This window comes from Lineus longissimus, chromosome 7 (genome assembly GCF_910592395.1).
Source record: "Lineus longissimus chromosome 7, tnLinLong1.2, whole genome shotgun sequence".
Classification (NCBI taxonomy): Eukaryota; Metazoa; Nemertea; class Pilidiophora; order Heteronemertea; family Lineidae; genus Lineus; species Lineus longissimus.
The window spans coordinates 7,736,677-7,759,494 of record NC_088314.1 but is presented as its reverse complement, the minus strand read 5'-3'; the positions used below and the strand labels follow the sequence as shown (position 1 = coordinate 7,759,494).

The window sequence follows — 22,818 nt, the reverse complement described above, 5'->3', positions numbered from 1 at the left end:
ATGGCATTTGATTAGTCAATCTTGCTTCACAATGTGACAAAGGCACAGTTACAGTTTGCGGAAGGGTTCTTTCCTCCGTTTTCTCTATAGCTTGCCGAAATACCTACTTTCATCCCCTCTATCAGCAGTCGATTAGCGGACAAGACACTTCCAAATATGGATCGACACTTTTTTGAGACACCAGTTAATAGATCCAATTATCGGATAGGATTGCTTTGGCAAATCCCTTTAATGGAAATTGACAATGAAGCAATATTTTCGGATTGGATGTAATTTGTCGCGGCGTCCCTCCAGTAATTGCCCCTACTTGTTATTGGTGATACGACAGCGGGATGCTGGCTTTATTACCGGGGGATTAGTGTTGCAGTTGTTGCCTAATCCCCTATTAATCACAATGTTAACTCTTTGCCCACTGGTCCATTTATTTGGGGCAGTTTATTTAGTTCGTACGCAACAAAGTGGAGGGCATTTAAATTTGGTAGGGAGGTACATTCTGCCCATACAGGTGTGTGCTTGTGTGCGTGTAATGTTGGTGAAAAGATGATTTGAACTTTTTAATTCGCCGTAAAATGTCTTGTAGTATGAATTTCAGGTTAGAGTCTATAACAGTTTATTGATTTCAATGTATATAATTTGTACAAAAAACAAGTTTTATTGTATTTTACAAAGCAGCATGACGAAATCAACTGTGCCATTGACTACATAAAAATGTACACCAGTGTACACTGGCTCCAGTGTACAACAGCTATCATGAAATAACGGGCCCATTATACACGCCCAACATTTCATCACATGTCAGAGTTTTTCAAACGGTCGAATAGTACACCACGGAAGAACAGTGAATTTACAAAACTGCTGTAGTCATGGTAGTCGTTTTGTTGGTTACTACAGATTCAAAACCCCGAGAAAGCAGCCAAGTTAAGTTTCTTTCGTACAGTACATACACTAATACATATAGCCGCTGCACTGCACATATATACATACATGCAGAAATGAAAAATCGAAGTCAAGTACATTTTTGTTTCCTATGACGTAATAACTAAACAAGTCTATGAGATATATTCCAATCTATAGTCTCCAAGACACCAAGAAGGGTATTTTGGCTGTCGATACTATAATTACGTAGAAGACTAGTTCATCAATTCATCATCAGTTTACAAATAGATGTTCATTTTATAAAAGAGACATAAATATCTCATGTACAATGTATTTCTATTCCTCCCTGATTAGGCAAGAACGTCGCCTTCTATCTTTACAAATCCACACAACACTAAATGACAGTTCACTGAGTCGTCCTGGCACCAGTTGTTTTCAATATACTCCGCCTCCAGAAGTAAAGATGTCAGGCATTTGCCCTTCTCCGATTTTTTGGGATGCGCACGCATATTCGTCCAGTGCACAGGTATTGAAAACTTTTCGTTGGCCGATATGTCGAAAAACAATGCTTTATACTTGCTGAGAATTCTTTTTTGGACCAATTTATACACTAAGCGACTCTGGTCATTAATCAACCATGGATTAGCGCGTCACAAACATACCCTGCTGTACAGACAGGAAGAACAGTCCAATGGTTACGCCCTTTGTTATTGTTTAGAATGGACAAGTGCATATTTCAATACCGCAGCCGTATAGCCAATAAGTAACGTACTCGTATGGTATACATGTATTGAAACACCCTGCAAAACGAATGTGATCTTCTTCTTGACGGATAACCCGGTACGCTTGTACGCAGTATCTATGCAAAAAGTCTGGCTTCCTTCTTCTTGCTTATGGTGTATTTCAATTCAGGTGTCACTTTCTCCATCAGGTGGAAAATTATTTAATCATCGTTCAACGGATACCAGTCTTCCGCGTCCGCATCGCCATCGTCATCCTCCATGGACGGTTCACCGTCCAAGGCCTGCATCCGGGTCTTTAGGAATGACCTGGTTTCCTGTAACTGGGCATTCTGGTCCGGGTCATCCTCAAGAATCCAGGGGGCGCCCATGAACTCTTCTGGACTGATGTATCCATCCCCTGAAACGATACGAAAGGTATAATTCGTTAAAGTCTGCCAAAAAAACCCCATTGGAACAGAGCTACATGCACCAGGATGATAAAAGAGTTGGCGCCTATAAACTCTTCTGCGAAAATGAATATACATGTATACCAGTTCCCTGAAAAGATAAGGTATTTGTATGTGAGACAAGACCACAATTGATTTTTTAAGCCTTTTAGCAGTTAAATTGTCAATGTTTGACAGCGACGCATCAAAGAACGCGTCAAGTAGTGAAACTGAAATTCGGATATGATATACGGGTTAGTCTTGCGAGTAACTGGTGCGATGGAAATTGGTGATTGACCACGGAAATTTTTTTATAATCGACAAATTAGACAGACTTTGATATTTCCACTGTTTTCAGCCAACTGGCAGAAAAAACTCAAAACACGCCCCCTATTACCCAATTAGCAAAATTCGAAATTAATTTTTTCATCAAATAATTTCTTTATATCTGTAGACTTGCCACAGCCAATATTTTTTCAATACCTCTCCAAATATGTACTTGAGAGTAAAAAACATGCACTCGTCTAATTGATAGGCCTCGACCCTCCAACCTATGAATATTCATTAGTGGTCTTGTCTCATGTTTCGATTTAGGACTGGCAAATGCCAAATAGATGTTCATCGCTTATCAGGTATGACCAAAATGCGGCTGATATCAAACTGATAGTTGTAACGTATTCCAGCTATCGATGCGACACGGACCCATGACTGTTGAGCACATCCTGGGAGGATGTCTGAGACTGACGAACGACCGAAAGGAGACTGGACACGAGGGAACCTTCTTCGATACGACCAGCTATATATATGGAGACAGAGACCAGCTCCGACCGACTACTGAGTTTAAAATCGACTCAGGAGCTTCCAGTCTATGCAGCGAATGAGAAGAAAAAAAGGCTCATCATGTCAAGGAGATGTTCTGATTTTCAACAAGTTTTCATCACGGAGAAGTCCTCCGTGTTTTCATGGCGACAGCAAAAGAATCAGTCAATGGTCAACTATACCCATCGCTGGTTTTCGCAGCCGCGCAGTCAAACGATCCATCAAATGTTATCAGGGGATACTACCAGAAAACCACGTCTAATGGCATGAATAATGATAGCCCACGGATGTCACCTGCTAGAGACCAATTGATTTCCGATGACCGGTGCGTAATGACCGGCTTCCTATTACAAAATCGATCTCGACGGAAGACGGAAGTTGATCACCCAATATGCAGCATTGGTTTCAGTGGGATGTTTGATAGCCATATAAGGATAGGGTGTAACACAGAATTCTATACTCATGAATGGTTCACCGGATCCTGGGCATTATGAAGTGGCCTCATCATTATTACAATAAGTGTTCTCATCATTACGGAAATGAGCGTCAACTAAATTGTTGGAGCAATCTTGAAGATGGGCATTGTGGCGTAGGGTTGTTATGCTGCTTCCCCGCGGCCCTTAAGCCCGATGAAGTAAAATTAAGCATCAATCAGGGGACTGATACTACCAGAAAACGACGTCTACTAGTCCACGGACGTCACTTTATTTGCCGGTGACCGGTGTATAATGACATGCTTCCTGTTGCATGCATCAAGTATAATTACATATAACCGCGTTCATGAATGGTAACCACCGCAGTACTATCACACTGTACCTTCACGTATATCTTGCATATAAGAATGTGCATGATGTCACCACGGATGTAGAGGACGGATTGCTCTACATCCGTGATGTCACTGTCAAGTAGAGAATACATCTATATGTAAGCTTATAAAGTTAGAAAAGGCATCCGTGGCGAAGCGGTCAACAAAATCAGAGAACATTCCCACAGTTAACCGATTTCCGATTGGCGCATCCATCACTCACATAACAACATCAGCATGGCCATCGGCCGCGGATCATACGGTCAGCGGAGAAATTTGGGAGCAATTGGCCATCAAGTGACATCCGCGGGCCATCATTATGAGAGATGAAGCTCTTCATGATATGATTTGATGCACCATTGGTTGTGACTGTGGCCGGTTACCACGATATTGATGGGAATCAGTGGGCGCGCATGATAGGACAAGTTGGATGAGATCACGTGTCATCCTTAGAATACCGGAGGCGCCACCTACTGAACACAAAAGTAAATATTATGTATGTATATTACACAAGCAATAAACAAGCAGAATACAGAGTTTCTTCTTTTGTTTAAGAGGTGGTTCTCCTGGAATTGTGTTGTTTAAAAGTCTACGCCGTTGGGTAAAACATTGATATATATTCGTTATTGAATTTGAAAATTTCCAACTGCGTAATACACGTGCTGAATATAAATTTCCACATTGCCAGATAATATAAATAGCAAGTTTCAACAAATTTGCCTGCAAAGAAACTAACTGGCTTATTTGGGTAAGATATCTTTCAGCTGCTTATTTCATCGAAGGATGCATTAGCCAATCGGTGGTCAACCAGAGTCAAGACTCTGGGTCAACCAACTATTCCGTGTAAAGCTTAATAAATGGGCTGGATTACAGCGGGATCTAGCCAAGTGTCATGATGGGCGATTAGACACCATGCACTGCGGTGACAGACCAGTTGACAAATGCGACTTGGCGGAGGAAAGCCAACGTGAAGACATAAAGTAGGCTGGTATAGGTTTTGCGTCAGTTTATCTCTATGCACGCAGTGTGTATATTTACAAGGCTTTCGACTTGCGCTCAGGTGACAAGACTTGTTGGGACTTCACGTCGTACGACCGCCCATCTGGAAGCAATAGGTGATATGGCTGGTAAATGCTTGTATCTTTTACAACACAATTGGAATCACACTACAAATGACTAATGAAAATGAAGAAAAAAATGCTCAGAAAAAGTGGAGTGGGTCATTCGGCACATTTTGATATCGGAGGTCGCAAATGTGACAGATCGAGAGATAACACCCACGAAGTACTATTTTTTGCGGCAGTATTGCCAGGGCAATGTCAACAACACTTTCTGCTGCTACAATTATTGACAGTCCTAACATTGTTGCTGTTGACCCAATCTGAATCAGAGATCAGTCGTGGCAACATGGCTGTGCCTTATACTGGCAATGAACGGCGAGGGGATTCACATGATACACTACGAATTGTATGTTGGTCCGCTTGATTCTGCTGCATCGAAATCGGACCGTCTTTATCACCAGGATATGGTTGAAGTAAAGACAAGCCCCTTCCCTAAGTTAACATGAAACATTGGTGTTCCACTGAAGCGGAAACAACCGGAACCGCTTACAATATCTAATACGTCACATGAATCACCGCACTGTACGTAGCTACTAAAAATCCATCTTGTCACGTCGGACATCGCTGATTCAGATTGAGTCAACAACGGCAATGTCTTGAGTTGTTTATCTACCTCTGTCGTGGCAGCAGAAAGTGTTGTTGACATTGTCCATGCACTGGCAATACCGCTGAAAAATAGTACTAATGGATTCTGTAGTTTTGCAGCTTCAAAGAGAACTTGCTTCGTGGACGATGTGGCTTTTGGCGTTTATGGTGATGAGCGGTCCAAGGGACATCCTGAGATTCCTACCTCGTACACAAGAGTTGGAAATATCGAGAGGGGGAGTAAATTGAAACTTGAACCACTGGTGCCAGGATGTCCAAGGGACGGCGTTATCAGTAGTGCCGGCACTACAATACATTTATCTAGTAATACTCAAAGTCGGATGGAGTTACTCGCAGGATTTAAAAAAACAACTAGTCAAAAGTTATCTATCAACGACAAAAGAGACTTCAATTACTTGCTGAGGGATAAAAATGATATTTTTTTCTTCAGCTCTTACCATTATTTTATGGTTTTCAAATTTAATAAAGTGATACAATTGGGAGCTACATGTATGGTCAGCAGAATCTGACATTTTTCCCGTCATATACATGTACATGTACATCATTGTATATCTAAAGCGTTTCTATATTGACCGGCCAGTATGCTAGACTCTTTGGTCGGTCGAAAGTAAAGAAAGTACATGTACTGTACGTGTATAGCCCACCATAGGTGTCATTCTACGCACTTCGTAGTTCCGGGTACATTAGATCCAATGAATGGAAGTAGCCATTAGCCATGTTGGGGGCTTCTTTAATTACTATGACACCAAATCTCTTAGGCAAAGTATGACTTGTAAGGTCTGCAGTGAGATGGAAGGACAATCGTTTGTTTAAAGGTGCATGTAATTATAGGTTTCTAAGTCGATTGTAGGCGTTGCTGGACTTTTACATTCATATTTTGGGCACATTCTGTGACACCAAGGCATAAAGACAAGTCTATGCATTCTTGGTGACACTAAATACAAAATGTATATACTAGTATTACATCCCCCAACATGTTAAATCTTTAAGTACACCAAGCGAAGGCCGCGAGGAAAGGCAATAAGCCAATATTTTCATTCAAACTTATAGGCCTCTTTAAAAATACTGACACCACAGACCTTCGTACTTCCATGAAGCTACACTTATATATGTTAGCTCCATGCTGGTACTTCAGACTTCGTCGTGGAGAAGGGTCGCGAAATCAATATTTTATTCACCTTATCCCTGAAGACAAGAAAAGATGAACTACTGTCTTTATTTGTTCTTCATTATAAGGAATGTGAAATCAATAAATCATCGCACCTTGGCGTTTACTCAGTCTCCTTGTGAACTAGCCAAACGCGCTGAGCGATGAATAATTCTCGAAGCAAATAAATGGTTACCCTTACGGACAGGCCACTGTCGTCGATGACAAATTAGGGTTGGGTATAATGGACCCAGAAAGTTGACTTTGGCGTAATCAGTCAGCCACAAAATTAGCCTTCATACTCATTACTTATACACCTATCAAATCCCAAACATTCACTGAATACTTTGCATTCAAGTAAATTTCATTTTAGTGCCTCAGTGCTCATTCGATATTACTGAGATGCCGTAACGCTTGGTGATACTCCCTCGGCTTTTCAACCAATTTCAACTTTTTCTCTCGGTAAGAAAGCTTGCCTCCGGCAGGAATTTATAAATTTTAACGTCTTAATGATTGGCGTATTTTCTTAGAATTGGTATTTGAAAATGATAAGTATCCATGCTTCTTAGCTTGCTTACTTGAGTTCTTTCTTTCAACAAAAATATTCTGGAGAGGTCGGCGGCGGAATGGGGATGTTTCAGGCATCAGACTTGCGAGGTCTCACGCGATTACTAATGAGAGACCGTTATGAATTTCGTGACCTTTTTGTGGGTAACAGACCAAAGCATTATTAGATGTTTTATCATTTGGCTCCGCCAGATTTGATGAAAGGAAACCTGCTAAGTAACTAGTAACGATGTTCAGTGCCTCACCAAATGAAAATGTGACAAAGCGATAGCGGGAATTGATTTACAAAGGAAAATTGTGCTGGGAACGTCTTCGTTGTCGAAATATTAAAAGGTGAAGTATAGTCACGGTAACAGCCCTCACGCGCATGCAGTTGTCGTTCGCAGGGACTGCGGTTGCAGGTTTCGATGCAGTACTTCGATCTTGCCAATTCGTGAATCGGCAGTACTACTATGGCTGTCCGCGTCTCAGTTTTCTTGTTTTGTGGCCCTATTCGACGTACGAGAATTATTGGCTGCTGTGACATTTTCATTATTAGGTGAAATTATCAAATGCGACAGAAATGAATACAGATTTATGAGCAGCCGTCACGCCGCCGTCAGAACATCTTTTCAAAAGTGCTAACCGTCCAATGTAACGGCCTCCCCACATGTATGTACATGCAATGTCAATGCATTTCCATCCATCAACCAACGTTGCCATGGTCTTTCTAAAGTGCTGCTACCCGCCATGACCGTACCGTCCGCAGAGACATTTATATCATTTAATGTCACATTCATACCACCAATCTAACCTAATCTGTAGAAGACGACAGCGAGCCGACTCCAGGCTAAGGAAACATTAAGCTTGTTACCACCAGTAATCATGGTATGATAGCGTTCTCGATGGTCCAATCAAAAAAATTCAAAACTGGTAAGATTAGAGGGCGCTTGTTCAAAGGTCTGTCCGTCTGTAACTAGCATTGGGGCAGCAAAAAGGATAGATGTACGGATGTCTTTTTCTCAGTGTCTTGCAATGGGCCGGTATGTTCAAATTGGAGGGAGCTATATTCGAGTTGGTTTAGCGGTGAGTGATGAAAACTACTGTAAAAACTATCTAGGGACACAGTGTTCTATGATATTTTTGTTGTTCGGCGAAAACCACGGTGTCACTAAGTCGATAGACCTATAGCGCACAGTGATGCAAAGATAGGCTCATACCAGCAGCCTGGTCCGCCGGCCTCGATCTCGGGGTTTAGTATCGGTCCTATGACAGCGAAAGTGTGGTCAGGAGCCCAGACAAAGAAAGAATAAAATCCAATGTCACAACACGGACATATGCTAATTACACACATACTTATTCGTTTGCACTTATAGCAATTACATTCCCGATGAGGACGTCCTACTTTCGCATCTCGTAATTGCGACTGTTGCAGCAATCTTACAACCAACCTTGTTAACCTTTGGAAATTAGCCAGAAATTTTTAATTGACCCAATTTATCTGGTATGTCCTGTACATTGACGTAATACAGGATGTACATGACGATATAGGATACTCTGCGAAGTGTCTTGGTTACATGTTTTCAGTTTGGTCGTAGCCTTCTCGGTAGTAACTTCGACCTTTATCAACTTGGCAGTTGGCAAAAAGAATTCGATTTGTCCAGACATGCATGCCAGAGGTAAATTAGTTGAGAAGTGGCCGAGAAAAAGATCGGCACTCATTCATGAGCCATTAGCGGTATCCGGGAAGAAGATATAATATGAGCTCATTCTTTCCACGCAGGTATTAGAAAACACATGATAAAGCTGTAAATAATTTCGTGGGTGGCTGAAAAGTGTTCGACATGTTTGCTACACCACGATAGATAGGTATATTGCTTTAACCTTTAAAGCGAACTTATCCCCGCCTTTTGGTTGTGACTTTGTCCTCTCGAAAGACCATATTGTGATGAATGGAAAATTTGACACCACGAAATTTCAGACAGTTACATAACTACATATGTACAAAAAATACGTCCTTGGGCGGCTTCAGGATGATTTCGCTGGGGGCCATTAAAGAACAGGCCAGGTCACCTTTGCAAAAATTACTAATGAAGAAAGTTAACTTTAACTGCTCTCCCCACGTGATTTTTTTTCTTTTAGACTGGAGCTACCAATTCAGGAAAAAACATGTATTTTTTGCTACCTATCTCGATTCTGACAGGCTACGTAGGCTGTACTGTCTTTATGATTTATATCTCCCCAGCCTCTGCTATGAATTACACTCTATCTTGTAGAGAAGCGAACTGACAAGACCAAGAACCCTATATTTTGATATGATGTGTTTATACCAGTACCTGAGTTGTTCTTATCTACTCAATGTAAACCCGTGGAATATACCTATCGTTCTATAGCTGAAATATACACGGGGTATAACGTATTAAGATGTCTTGAGGAGAGATTGCGATAGTTTGTAACCTGTTCCTGTATGTTGCACCGTGTGATGGAATTGTCAGTAGAATCTAAGAGCTAAGAGAAATCGAAATAGATTTCTTTAAAGTTGAACTCAAACTAAAGAGGAACCACAGAAACCAGAGGTAACATTTTTATATATGTGTTTGAGTGTTTTCTCTCATTGTTTGGGAAACCTAAGAGACGTCAGATTGAAACGGGTTTTTTTGCTATATTTCCCCTATAGAAAGGCCATGTTCTCTCCAGATGTCTACATGGAAACAAGGAAAGATGGGAAACAACGTTACAGCGGCCAAGTGTATGAGCGAGTCCGATGAATCAAGCAGTCAAGGGACGAAAGCCTCTGTAATACCAGCTGGTAATACTTATCTTTGATAGTCCTATATGAGCCGGTAATCCACTAGTACATATTTTATTGACTTAGAGGTCATAACAGGCAGTAATTACAGTCAATCGAGGCAATGAAAAGGTTTATTGCCTGAACGTTGTCTCATTCGAGGAAATGAACAATAAACTGAAAAGCAGTTCGTACTGGGTGTGGAAGAAAAAAAGATACACTATATAATGTGATGTAATGATAATGTAATAATGAGGCCATCACAATTCCTGACGACGGTTAGGAATGGTAACTGTTGTTAGTCCTTGAAGGTCCTGATAATCTGAGCAAAAAAATGTATATGTTAGGATCACCTGTAAAGCACTCACGCCCGATCACCTGCTAGAAGAAGGTGACGGATATAGCACCATTAGCAGAACCGGCATACCACACTGAAGTCAGGGGATTGGGGTAATTAGCCGTTTTGAAAGTGAGAAGATTTTAACCTCATTAATCATGCTTGGGGATGAGCTATACGGATGACAAATGAGAAATATGGATGAGAGTGGGTAATTTGTAAAGATATAGTTACCGCGTGCGCGACCATTAAATAAGCATGCAGAAAACGATAAACTTCAATACATGTAGTCTTCCATCTTACGGGTATTGAAAACCAAATATTAAAAAAAACAAAAGAAAATAAATCAGCTTTCAGATTGCTGCTGCTGCTGGCCCGGCCGAAAAGGCTGTTTATTTCAGAAGCGTATACATTTATCGATTGCCAGTGCTATTAATTTTTCATAAAAGAACGTTTGTCCCTACTGTGAAGACCTAGTATCAATGCAGAGCCGGAGAGGGGAACAACACTAAGCTATACATGTGTAGGTCAAGATATTCAGACCATGCTATCAGCTTCACCATCCGATCCAGCGGACCAGAGAAGGGTTCTAATGGGAACTTTAAAAGCTTTTCTTATCCCTAAAGTATTTTTTTGCACGATCCTAAAAAAGTTTAAATGAAAAAAGAGAACTATCCTTCACCAGGTTGATTAAATTTTTCAATTATCCAATATGACCACAAGGAATCTAATCGTCCCAACAAATGATTGAACTTAAAATACTTGAACTCAAGTTGTTTGGAAAACACACTTTAATTTTTTCCACAACCTGTATAACATTGTGTCTTGAACTGTCAAGAGTGAATGACTAAAAAAATGTCAAACGCGTTTGTGTGACTAGATTTCAACATAATGACGGATAGAACTTTTAAGACGAACTCTGCTAACCTAGTCACTGTGAAAAAAGATAATTTCTTGATCAGAATGAATTCTCCAATGTTATGACGTCCACACATTTTACACGTGGTAGGTTTCAAGTCAACAGTAAACAATTCCTTTTCAGGAGAGGTATGCAACTCCGGACGTTTTTTCCAAGCGCGGATAATTTCGAAGCACATAGAATGACGTCATTTCGCTTTAAATTCCTATTAAAGGAGTGGTATAGACATGCAGTGTCATTGGCCCTTCTCGGCAGTTCAAACTCATTCGATTTTGTAACTCTCCTGCATGGTTGGATTCCTAAAGTAAAGTAATAATTTCGATTAACATGTAACGATATTTCATCGAATGCCGCGAAAATCTAGTTTGCTGATTTAGAGAACGTGATTACCTTGGTAACGCAATGATACCCATATATCAGTCCACAGCTATTTCCCTATGACATGATGCCAATTCAGTGAAATTAGGAGAGTTGAAAAACTGACTTCCATTACGTCAGAACACGTGAACGCGGAATGACTTTGTAACGTTACTGATGGTAATTGGCAAGGGAGCATTTCTATTTTATAATCAACTTCATGGGAAGGATTCAATTATATCAAAGGACGTGAACCTCATCGAAGATATTACTAGATTTGCATCATTTGATTTTCACTATTTCTGGCCACTCAAACACATTTTGACATTTTAAAGGCAAAGGCACCAAGGCTCAGTGCTAACGAGTTTCCAGTTAGAACCCATAGTAAGAGGCTGGTGAAGTAATCGGGTAGTACCAGAATTGGCATATTGTAAAATGTGCACAGGTGCAACTCTCGGCGAGGAGAGGCAGTCGTATCAAATCAATGAATGGAATCTCGGTCTCGTCGTTCTTGTCCAAGGATCACACTCGCATTTAGTAATAATCTTGGGATTTGGATCATGATATTTTGATGCGTTTGGGCGTGAAGAAGAGGGGGCCAGGGACACGCATGCCGATCTACCGTCGTTGTGCGTATATCCATAAGGATTGACATTCACTGCCGGTGTGTCGGCATGGGGACACGAGGCGTAGGCGAAGTCTTAACCGGCAATCACTTGGCTACCACTGGGGACTTCAGTATTAATGGAATGTGGTGTGGAACAGTAGAGAAAGATAGCGAGGGACGGGGGCAGAGGTTAGTAGGTTTTTTGACCCTTGGGAAAAGAATGTCCTCAAATGTAAAAAACGTTCGTCGTTATCTGTCAGTAGTGGCGGATAAGAATACTTTTCGTATCGTAAGAGTGGTACAGAGTGGTATAGTCTTCTCATTATTATTTGAGCAGTAAGATAGATGAGACAGTGCGTCCTAGAAAAAACTGCGTTTTCAAATATCCTTTGCATCCTCAGTCTGAGCTTAGCTTTCATCAGTTTCAGAGCAAATTCCTCCACGGAAGAAAACGCACCCAGTTAATTTCCGTAAAGGAGGTAACGTTACAGCGGTGGAGACAGCGCGGAGCGTGAAAGTATTCTGCCTTTCCATAGCATCGTTTAAGTATTTCAAATCTACTCGGATATTAGAAAACATGTTCCGGGATAATTTATTTCGTTTAATGAGGGACGGACGGAACCGGAAACCCCGCATTAGCGAAACCCGAGCTGCCATTGTCAGAAGAGGAGTCGCCCTCAGTGGCACTCATCATTGAAAGTGGATTGACCGGGGTAGAAATATACAGTATATACATGCACCACACCAAAGCAAGCTGACAAGCTGATGTACCACATCAATCTGACAAGCTGATTGATGTACCACATCAAAGCAAGCTGATGAGCAGATGTACCACTTCTAAGCAAACTTGCAAGCTGATGGACCACATCAAAGCAAGCTGACAGGCTGACAATAAGCTATCACATTTCGGACGTCGATCTCTACGATGGTATAGCGTTACTCTGACACGTCCTCTGACATTGCGCATTCATGTGCGTATGCTTTGCTGTCCTTCCGATATGAATACGGAATAATCAGATGCTAGTCAGCCTTTCACTTGACTGTATCCTTACTCGTTTGTATTGTTAATGGAAAAGAGATGAAAGTGTAATTTTTTTTAATCCTCTTGCTTTCGAAGACGGGGAGACAATCATGTGCCGATCTCACGTTCAAAACTAATGCGATTTGGAAAGCGACACGAGATAGAGCTGCATCTCTGAGGAAAAGCATCTCCTCACGACACTATGCTGCTAAGAACCCTGATGGGAATTTTTTAAATAAAAGCAAATGCTAAAATAACGAGTAGAAAGCACCACTTCTCTGAAAGGTCATGTCATCTGCGATACTCACACACAAATAAATCGTATCCACCTTTGACAAAGAGTTCATACTAAAGTTAGACGGTATTACTTTGAAGCTGCCAAAACTCTGGAATACTATTCCGATGACATAGAATAGTCAACGAAAACATTACATTAGTGTCCCGAGATAATCTGAATGAAGGGGGTATTTAGCCTTGTTTGGTACAGAGCGCAAGGAAGCCTTCAGTTGAAAGTTCCTCTTACTTCTGGAGCAGTGTGTTAATATTGATAGTTGAAGATATAAACGTGAGTTTATCACCTATTGTCTAAGGCTGATGATCTCGCGGTAAGACATTAACAAGACATCTCTCTCATGACCATTCAAGCAGAAGCAATCACAGATAACACACTCCCTTGTTTCTGCTTCTTTGAGCAGTTTGATGATATGTTAAAGGACGGACCCGGGCTATAGAAGAAGGAAGGCATTACCTTCCTTTATACGCTATAACAACCGCAGCAGCAGCAACAACAACAACAACAACGACGACGACGACGACGACGACGAGAACAGCAGCAGCAGCAGCAGCTCTGCGCCTTTGCGGCATGTTCCAGTGAGCTCTACTTTGGGGTGAGTTCCGGTCAAACTTAGTCATCGGAAATTGGGAGAACTGATTATTCCTGTACTAACACCGGATCCTTTGCCACACCACTGAAGCGTTCCTTATGGGTGGGTAACATACAAGCTGTCGTCCTTAGCTTGCCCGTATTAGCATTCAACATGCATGGCTGCCTCCTGGCCTCCGCCCACTCTCCCTCGAAACCCTAGAAGAGCCACGGGAAGCGATGAATCTAAACTAAGTTACCTCCAGTTGTAACACTTTGATGTTTTGCCTCAAGGGGGTCGTCTGAAAAGCTTCATTGATTGATATTTTGTTGGCCGATATGACAGACTCGTGACTAAAATATATAGGAACATGAAACGGCCCCTTTAACTTTCGCTAATGAGACTATTTTCCTCGAGGAAGGGATGGCTGATCAGAAAAGAAAGCTTGGCAGAATTTTGCCAGTGGCTTGATAACGTGTCTTCGAAGTTCGATCAATTGTTCCTCTGAAGAATATAAGGTAAAGTAGTCCACGTATAGCCTCTATACAATATAGACTCTACAGTGTAGAAAGAAGTATTGGGCTATATTTGGGATTATCACGAGATTCGAGCAAATTCTCTTTTTCGGCCACCCTGTATGCCTGCCATCGAATATTTGGTTGAACTAGCGGCAATTCTGCATCACCGGTATATATAAATGTGACAAATTACACTACAAAAACTATGGGATCGAGAATTCCTTGATGTGCTGCCTGTCAAAGATGCCTTTACCATGAGACGTATAGTCTACTCGGCGAAGAAACGATATGACTTTAGATAACCTTTTCAATTTCAAGCGCTACTGAAAAAATTTTATGAAAAACTTAAATTCGTCGCAGGGGCAGACTCCCACTGATGATTTGCGTCTGGCTGATATAACATGTATTTCATCAAGTTAATATCTCCATGCCATTAGCCTGATATCAGCTGACCCTGTTAACCATCATTGGGTTATAACAACAGAAATTCGTTTATCTTATGAAATATTATTTGAGAAAGAAAAAGTGAAGTAACACGGTTACGGTTAGATTTGACAGTAAACAGTAAATGTTTTAGCTTTGACCGGGTGGACATAAGGCCTTTGAAATAGCCTAAGAGTTTTATTAGTACTTATAAACTAACATGTATTATATATATATTATAAATGTAGGGTTTTGCAAAGAGTTGCTTTTTGGTCAAATTAGTATAGGTCATCGGTAGAAAAAAAGCCTTGGCCTATTATTTGCCTTGACAAGAACAATATGCGTCGGCGATTCCCGCCGAGACAGTCGTTATTATTTTTCGATATTGGCAATAGTCCTTCTGGTATAAATGTATCTATTTGCGGCTCGTCATTTCTCCTGTCAATATACGTGTATGTGTTTGCTAAGACAACTATCTGTCAGAACAGAGAAGATCTGTTTTTTGCGAAGGCAGTTATTATGAAACAGTTAACTCAGGACAACTCCCGTCGGACTCGATGGCCGCTTGTTATTTAAAGAACCACGTATTTGCGAACAGACAGAGTAAATATTTAATATTCCCATGGCTGCTGCATTTTGATTAAAAAAAGGATAAGTCAGATTTGTATACGATGGATATTGCTATCTTTCCAATGAAAAGCCGAGTGCAAGTTAGGTCGAATTGGCTTTAGGTTAAATTCCTGCCACTTTAGACTTCCCCTCATTGGAAACCTTCCCCAGGGCAAAAGCCTAATCACGTCAAGAAGTTGAATTTGCCCAGCAGTTCATTGAGACAAAATAGTCTCCCTGAGGTTCGGATGCGGTTGACATTTAATTATAAAGGAAAATAGCTTAGAGATTCGAGATATCCTCCAATTGAAAGGGTATGCGGGGAGTATCGAGAATCAATGATGGTCGTTCTGCGTCAGTCGGTCTTTACCATTATCTCTCATATAGAATGCAACAGATCTGAATCAATGCTTAGCTGTTTTGAAGACACATTTGCTGAAATGCTGCACGATAAATTCATATACATCTGTGATTTGTCCAAAACACAATGATGAAGCCAAGAACGAGCTTATTTTCATTACTCTTAGTAGATTTATGCATGGGGTTTCCCTATAGCCCATCAGAACTATGTTTAAAAAACAACACACGTATGTCTTTTCACCTACTAAAATAATGTCCACATGATGACTAACGTTGAAGTTTTTGAAGACCCATCCCCAAAAAGCTTTGGGCAATAGATCAGAAAGCACTTCCAACTGTTTTGGTTAGGTAAAGATAACACTAGCCTACAAGTACACTTCCCGGTATTAAACAGACAGCAAAGTCAAATTGTCTACACTTCGACCACAATCACTGTTATTAACTCACAATGCCAGGGCACTTGGAAAAGTTTTCACACAACATTGTCATTAAATTGACCAGTGCATGGCTTCAACTGATCCTACACCGAAGGGGTGTACAGGCATACACCAACCTGGCAGTAGAAATACATGTTTATCAGCAAATTTGTAAATCAGCTTTTTCTCCCTGAATCTTTCAAATGAAATGCAATGGCACTATAAGTTTTAGGTAACAACACATAAGATAATGGAATGCTAAAACAATGTGCAAAAATAAAAAATGTACATCTGTTTAAAAAACAAATTGAAGTGCAAAGGATATGGAGAAATTTGGCCCGTACATCTTTTGTGATACCTAATGTTCTGTTATTCTTAGATTGTAATGAGCTGCTGGTATATTTGCAATATACACAACTTTCCTCTCTAGAAACAACGCAGTTGCTTACTCAGCACACCTTGAGTTGACTCACGATGTTTGAACATCTATCAAAATGTATGGCGAAGGATTTCGTATAGACTGTCTCAGCCTTTGATCGCGCCAATTGAGTCCTCAGGCGCCACAAGCCCACGATAAATGTGTTCCTGGACACTTTATGATGATCCTAGGATGTCCTTGTCTTTGCCCATGCATTGATTTGCACAGTTCGTGCAATCTACTTTTTATAGTATGACCTCCTTCAAATGTCACGACTGTCTTCGGCTGGGACTAAGAGGTTTGTTTAGGTGTACACGTTTGAAATATCCTAGGGTAAAAAGTCCGGAGAACTTTTAGTATGACCTCCTTCAAATGTCACGACTGTCTTCGGCTGGGACTAAGAGGTTTGTTCAGGTGTACAAGTTTGAAATATCCTAGGGTAAAAAGTCCGGAGAACTTTTAGTACGACCTCCTTCAAATGTCACGACTGTCTTCGGCTGGGACTAAGAGGTTTGTTCAGGTGTACAAGTTTGAAATATCCTAGGGTAAAAAGTCCGGAGAACAAAGGATTCTATCACGAGCTTTTCAGGTCTGATCTTGAAGACAGTCATTATCTCAAAATAACCATATACCGTAGTCCGTCATAATACAATGGGGCCGGACACTATTTCCAGGCGATATGTTCGACTGCTGAACCGGCACGATGCTCTCCAGCCAAGCATGTGATATTAAACGAACTCCAATGTATAAACCTCTCGAACCACAATGTCCACGTAAAGATAATGCAGTCAATTATATAACATTGTAATATAAATCTAGACAAGACTTTGGAGTTAACGGCTATCATATCATTGAGACAACCTTGGCCGATTAGTGACCAGATCATGAAGATGACTGAACATGATTAACGAGTTTTTAATACGAATATGAACTGATATTGACATATTTTGACTTTTTTGTACAGCTTTCAGGTAGTGGTCAATAAACCGCTAATTTGAAAAAGAGGAGAGGCTACTGAGCTAAAGAAGTCGAACTTTTTGGGACATTTTGTATAGCCTGTATTGGGACACTCACAGCACCAATGTTCTTGTTCATATTCCACTGTCGATAACATTGTTTGGGAAGACTGTGAGATAGATTGACACGTTTTTCTGTGTTTCCTCTTATTGAAAAGTCCTGGTCCCTCTATGTCTATTGTATTGAAACAATAAAATTAGTAAAAAATATGGGGGACAACCACAAATGTTACATCGGAGGAACACTTCTTTAACGTTCCTCGTACCCAAGTTGAGATCCATGGTCTTTTAACAGGGAAGCACGGAGAAGCACGTTGATTCATTCAGTAATGAGGGAATTCCAGTCAGAAATGGAAAACGTACATGTCACACCGTTTTTTTGTCTTCTTCATAATGTAGGCCTATGTAAGCATGATATAGATTTTATGATATGTTCTTGTCCTTGGCAGTCATTTCTTAACGCATCGAACAGAGTGGGCCTACGAAAAAAACCTCAGTGCATTCTATCATGTCTCCGACTGTCTGATGGCATACTTTTCAGTTTTTTCCATAACTACCATCTACCCACACATGCTATGTCGGCAAATCATTTTTGTTTCGTGTCAATCAGATTGGTATTCCTGTGGTGAATACGTGTCTCGTCCATATGAAAAAAAAATTACTGAGAAATAACACAGAAAGCCTTTTGTTGTCTATAAGCGAGAGTGTCTGCCAGTTAACTAGTCTAAACATTTCGTGAACGCTCCGAAATCATAGCAGCAGTAATTATGGACATATCATATAATGATCGGAATTTCGGTGACATAAATGACAGGTTCATTCTATAGTTTAACGTGTGATCTATTAAGTACACTTCTTGCATATAGCCTTTATTGATATTCTGACAATTCCGGGCCTGTTAACACTTTGATATCATGCTGGCCTGAGTATCATGCCAGGAATGGGCAAAATACGCTGTTGTGAGTGAAAGGCTATAACCCATTATAAAATTCCAACAATTAGGCCTATCACGGGTGCTATAAAACTGCTTTATCAAAGTACAACATCAAAACATGTGTCCTGTTTGCGATCAGCATCATAAATGCAAAACGGATCGAAAAACTCTTCAACAATTTAGGAAGGAGGCATTGGTTAGATTTCATTTGATATTCAAGCATGCAGTTAGATGTTGGGTACATTTCCCTGACGATTTATACTGCTGTGGTGCTTGTGGTGTTCAGATGAACACCCGGCAGTTGGTGCTTGCTGGCGAGACTTGCATTCATTAGCAGGCTCTCAGGCTAATAACGTAAGAAGAGAGTGACACTTCTGAACCTCTTACTGGGATGAGTGGTACTGCTACTATCTATATCAGGTTTTTACAATTAGACTTGTTAGAGGGGTTGGCCAGGGAAAACGACAAGTACATACTGTCCTTAGTTATTCAATGAATGTGAAGTGTTAAGTTGCATACACTATCATAATTGACACAACCTATAGACATAGCCATCACACATGTGTCAACAGTCATTTCCGGAAAAAATCCCACAAATTACTAAACTATCTTAAATTCGCAATAAATGAATATGATTACAATGATTTTCACCATGTGAAATACAGGTTTATTGCGATTTTAAGCTACAAAGTGGCGGATGGTGACAGGCGGAACATATCGAGTTTCATCTATGGAAAGGACTGTTTGGAATGTTCAGAGGGGGTGAAACTGGAATCTGATGGAAATTCATTACAAACTCGATATTTTAAAGGGAAAAAAATTGAGGAGGAGAGGTCAATTGAGAAAATCTTTTTCCGAGGGGTGCTGGTCGCTTCTGTGGACAGCGGATGAGTTCGTGGAGTAATTTGTTAATCATTATCTCAAACAAAACAGTACGTTAACTCACCGAGCTATTAATATTTTCAACCATTGCATATCGATGCAGAACCAGCGGCATATTTACGGACGCGATAGACCTCTCTAGACCCCAGCCTTACTATGAATCTCCCAGATGAAATAATTTGTCAATGCCTAGAAGTAATCTTACAACATCCCCCGGTATCGACCGTAAGATCTCGTGATAGCTCCATTTAGTCAAGCGACATCAAACAAATGGAGTGTCTTATAGAATCAAAAGGCACAAGATATTCCTTCTGACAGACCTTATCAGGTTTCTGGCGGTGAATTCTAGCTTCATGCATCCTGGCGATATTTTGTCATGATGTAGGAGTAAAAAAGCCTGATCTCAGGATGAGCGTCATGGAGCGAAGGGGATTTCCTAGATGGTACGATGTATGTATTATCTCCAAAGGCATGCTCCTTCTGGACAGACATAGTTGCAGCGATAAGCTTATCTCGTCATAAGTTCTAGCAAGGAGTATCAAGTACGATGTGTTATCTGGCAAATCTTTGAAAGGCATTCTTGCCCCTACTGACGGACATTTTATGTTGTAATAGCAGTATCAGAGAGAAGAAAGGTGTGTTAAATACGAAAGAAAATTCCTCTCCTCTTGAAAAACCTCGACGACGCTGCTTTACGATGCAGCGCCAGCCATGCGAAGTCCTTGAAGGGAAGAACTTCCAACTATACGACTGCTTTATTTCGACAAGGAATCAATATCGGCAATACTCTTGAGTTAATTGCATAAGCCAAAAACGTATTAGTCATACAATTACACATGTAGTATAAAACTCTCAAATTCTGTGAGGATGCCAAGTGCCTGTCCATTGCAAGACACATCAAAGTAATCTGCATCACCGTGTCCGTGTATGTATCTCTTTTCTTTCCGCGAGAGGATATGCAGTTTCCTCCTTGGAACAACTACCCATTAGCGTGTTCCAAATTGATTTAACTAAAGAACCGGATAGACAATTTTATCTTAAATGGGAAGCACATCATAACGCTAACTCTTATGATAATGACAACGCTTCTGTTCTCATAAAACTTAATACATGTACCAGTCAAAGAAAAAGTATAACGTTCTCTTAAGGGGACAAGTCGGGCACAATGGAGCGAAAAACATTTTATCCTCCCGGCCACACAAACCCCTTTGCCCAAATAAGTTGTCCCCTCAAGCATGGTCAGCGGTTGTGTTATGATAAATTCCCAATGAATACGATTACGCTATAGTATAGTATAGACCTACGCTTGAGGACGAGGTTCTCAGAGGCATTCGGGGGGGGGGGGTGGCCAGTTTGGGACAAAAGCTATATCAGATAACAGCAGAAGGAGTCGGAAGGCGACAAGTTGCAGAGTGGACTCACCGTTTTTATCCGTATCCTTAAACGCCTGGTCGGAATGCTCGACTGCCCCAGTCACCTTCTGAAGCTCCTTTATGGAGATGAACCCGTCCCTATTTTTATCATAAGACACGAATCTTTTAGGCATTGCTACGGGGCTGAAACCCTTCGTCTGGGGTCCTGGCGCACTGATGTCATTCTCCTCATATATAGGCTTATCATATATAGGCAACGTGGACTTATCGTCGTACTTAAAATCCTTTTTTAACTCATCGTAACTTATCCATTTTTCCTCTTTTGGTTGTTTTGATAGTGGTTTCCCCCAGATTGACGTCTCTGCATCCGTTTCCTTCTCAACTTTCGATTTTAAATCACTCACTTCCGGATTTGATTCGAAGATGTCAGTTTCAGGTTTCTGGTCTAGTTCAGCTTCAGCCAACAGCTGTTTTGGTCGGGCTGTAGGTTCGAACTCCACGTTGCTGACGCTCGGTGTAATCTTGTATTCCTCAGCGACTTTGTTTTCCTTCGTTGCGAGTAGTGGCTGCGAAGTTGAAGGCATGAGTGTTGTCAGCAGTTGTTCCTTCAGATGTTTCAGATGAAGTCTGTGTAAGTGTTTCTTTAAGTGATGAAAACCGTGTCCATGCCTGTGGTGGCCTCTTGATGCAACCATTGTCACAGCACAGGCCACCAAAAGAAGCAGTATCTTACAAAACGCGGCCATGCCCGGCGACACTGCTTGAAGTGTCAATCGAAAAGTGAACACCGAAAAGGTTTAAGTAATGAAATACGACAAAATATCCGAAATGCAATATCTTTAACCTGACCACATTTATTACAAGGGACGTTTACCCAAACGATGATATCAAATCCAAGAGCGACGACACACTTGAACCGATCGTCAGCTCAAACTAAAGGTAGTTACAAATCGTGGAATGTTTTCGGTACGATTCAGGCGGAGGAGGTAATCGCGTCAAAATAGATCGCATTCATAGGTAGTTCCTTCTATGGGCCTATTTTTCGTGATTATTACAATTTATCATTTCAACTAGATGCTGCGATAGTTGTGCGAAGTAACACTTAGATTTTGCCATTAGACATAACGATATTTCTTGTCAACACACCGGGGTTGCACCATACATCGATCACCAATATGAACATTGCAATATTGCGTTGACTCGGCTAATGGTGTCAACGTTTGGAAATCTTTGGTGATAAAGCGGGAATCCGCATAAAAATCAAAATTTTCCTATCAAGATAGGCAAACCCGAAAATTGGTGACCTTTTGACCTCTGTTGACGTCATCCATGACGTCATCATCATTTTGTAGGTCTAAAATCGGTCCATGGAAACTAACGTCGCTGTGAAGCACAGGAGAGATAAAAAAAGGGGCGTGGCAGGTGCCTTGAGAATGAGTTTTTTTCTGTTAACATCATTTTTCTTGACCAGTGGTACCCAGGCAACTATAAAATAACAACCAAGTTTAGTTTGGGGGGGGGGGGTGTGCATGGCACTGCCACTAGCCCATGGACTACATGGGGTGCGACGTAAAACCCTGACGCCCACCTCACAGCCGTAACGACTCTACACAGGGGGTTATCTATCTCAGAGAAGAGTCCTAGGTGCCTTTGTGATAAAGCTAACATAAACCTTTAAACTTCTCATTGATTCGTGATAATGGGCCGTGATTTAATCGTCATTCTTATCAAGAATGTTTGAAACGTTACATGGGGTCTTCACAATAATGCCACCCAGTCAGTTAGGTATTCCATTGTCCGAGAATGGACATATTTAGACGTGGATGATTCAATAGCATTTTTGGGTTTTGGTCATTTTAGATGACGTGTTTGTGAAAGGTGGTAAGAAT

The 22,818-nt window shown here is 41.0% G+C and overlaps 1 protein-coding gene across 1 annotated transcript; it reads right to left on the bottom strand.

The window, feature by feature from the left end:
- Nucleotides 1–629: 629 nt before the first annotated feature.
- LOC135491000 (uncharacterized) lies at nt 630–21,891 on the bottom strand. Its single transcript, XM_064776614.1, has 2 exons — nt 20,979–21,891; nt 630–2,016 (listed from the first exon to the last, which is right to left on the bottom strand). Exons 1-2 carry the CDS (start codon nt 21,673–21,675, stop codon nt 1,820–1,822), a joined length of 894 nt encoding a protein of 297 aa, XP_064632684.1. The 5' UTR covers nt 21,676–21,891; the 3' UTR covers nt 630–1,819.
- Between the last annotated feature and the right edge of the window lie 927 nt (nt 21,892–22,818).

Excerpts from the sequence above, each read along its gene's own strand:
- LOC135491000 (XM_064776614.1), bottom strand. The coding sequence starts at position 21,675 with ATGGCCGCGTTTTGTAAGATACTGCTTCTTTTGGTGGCCTGTGCTGTG. Across the intron at positions 2,017-20,978 it reads TAAGGATACGGATAAAAACG|GGGATGGATACATCAGTCCA; the intron begins GTGAGTCCACTC and ends GTATCGTTTCAG.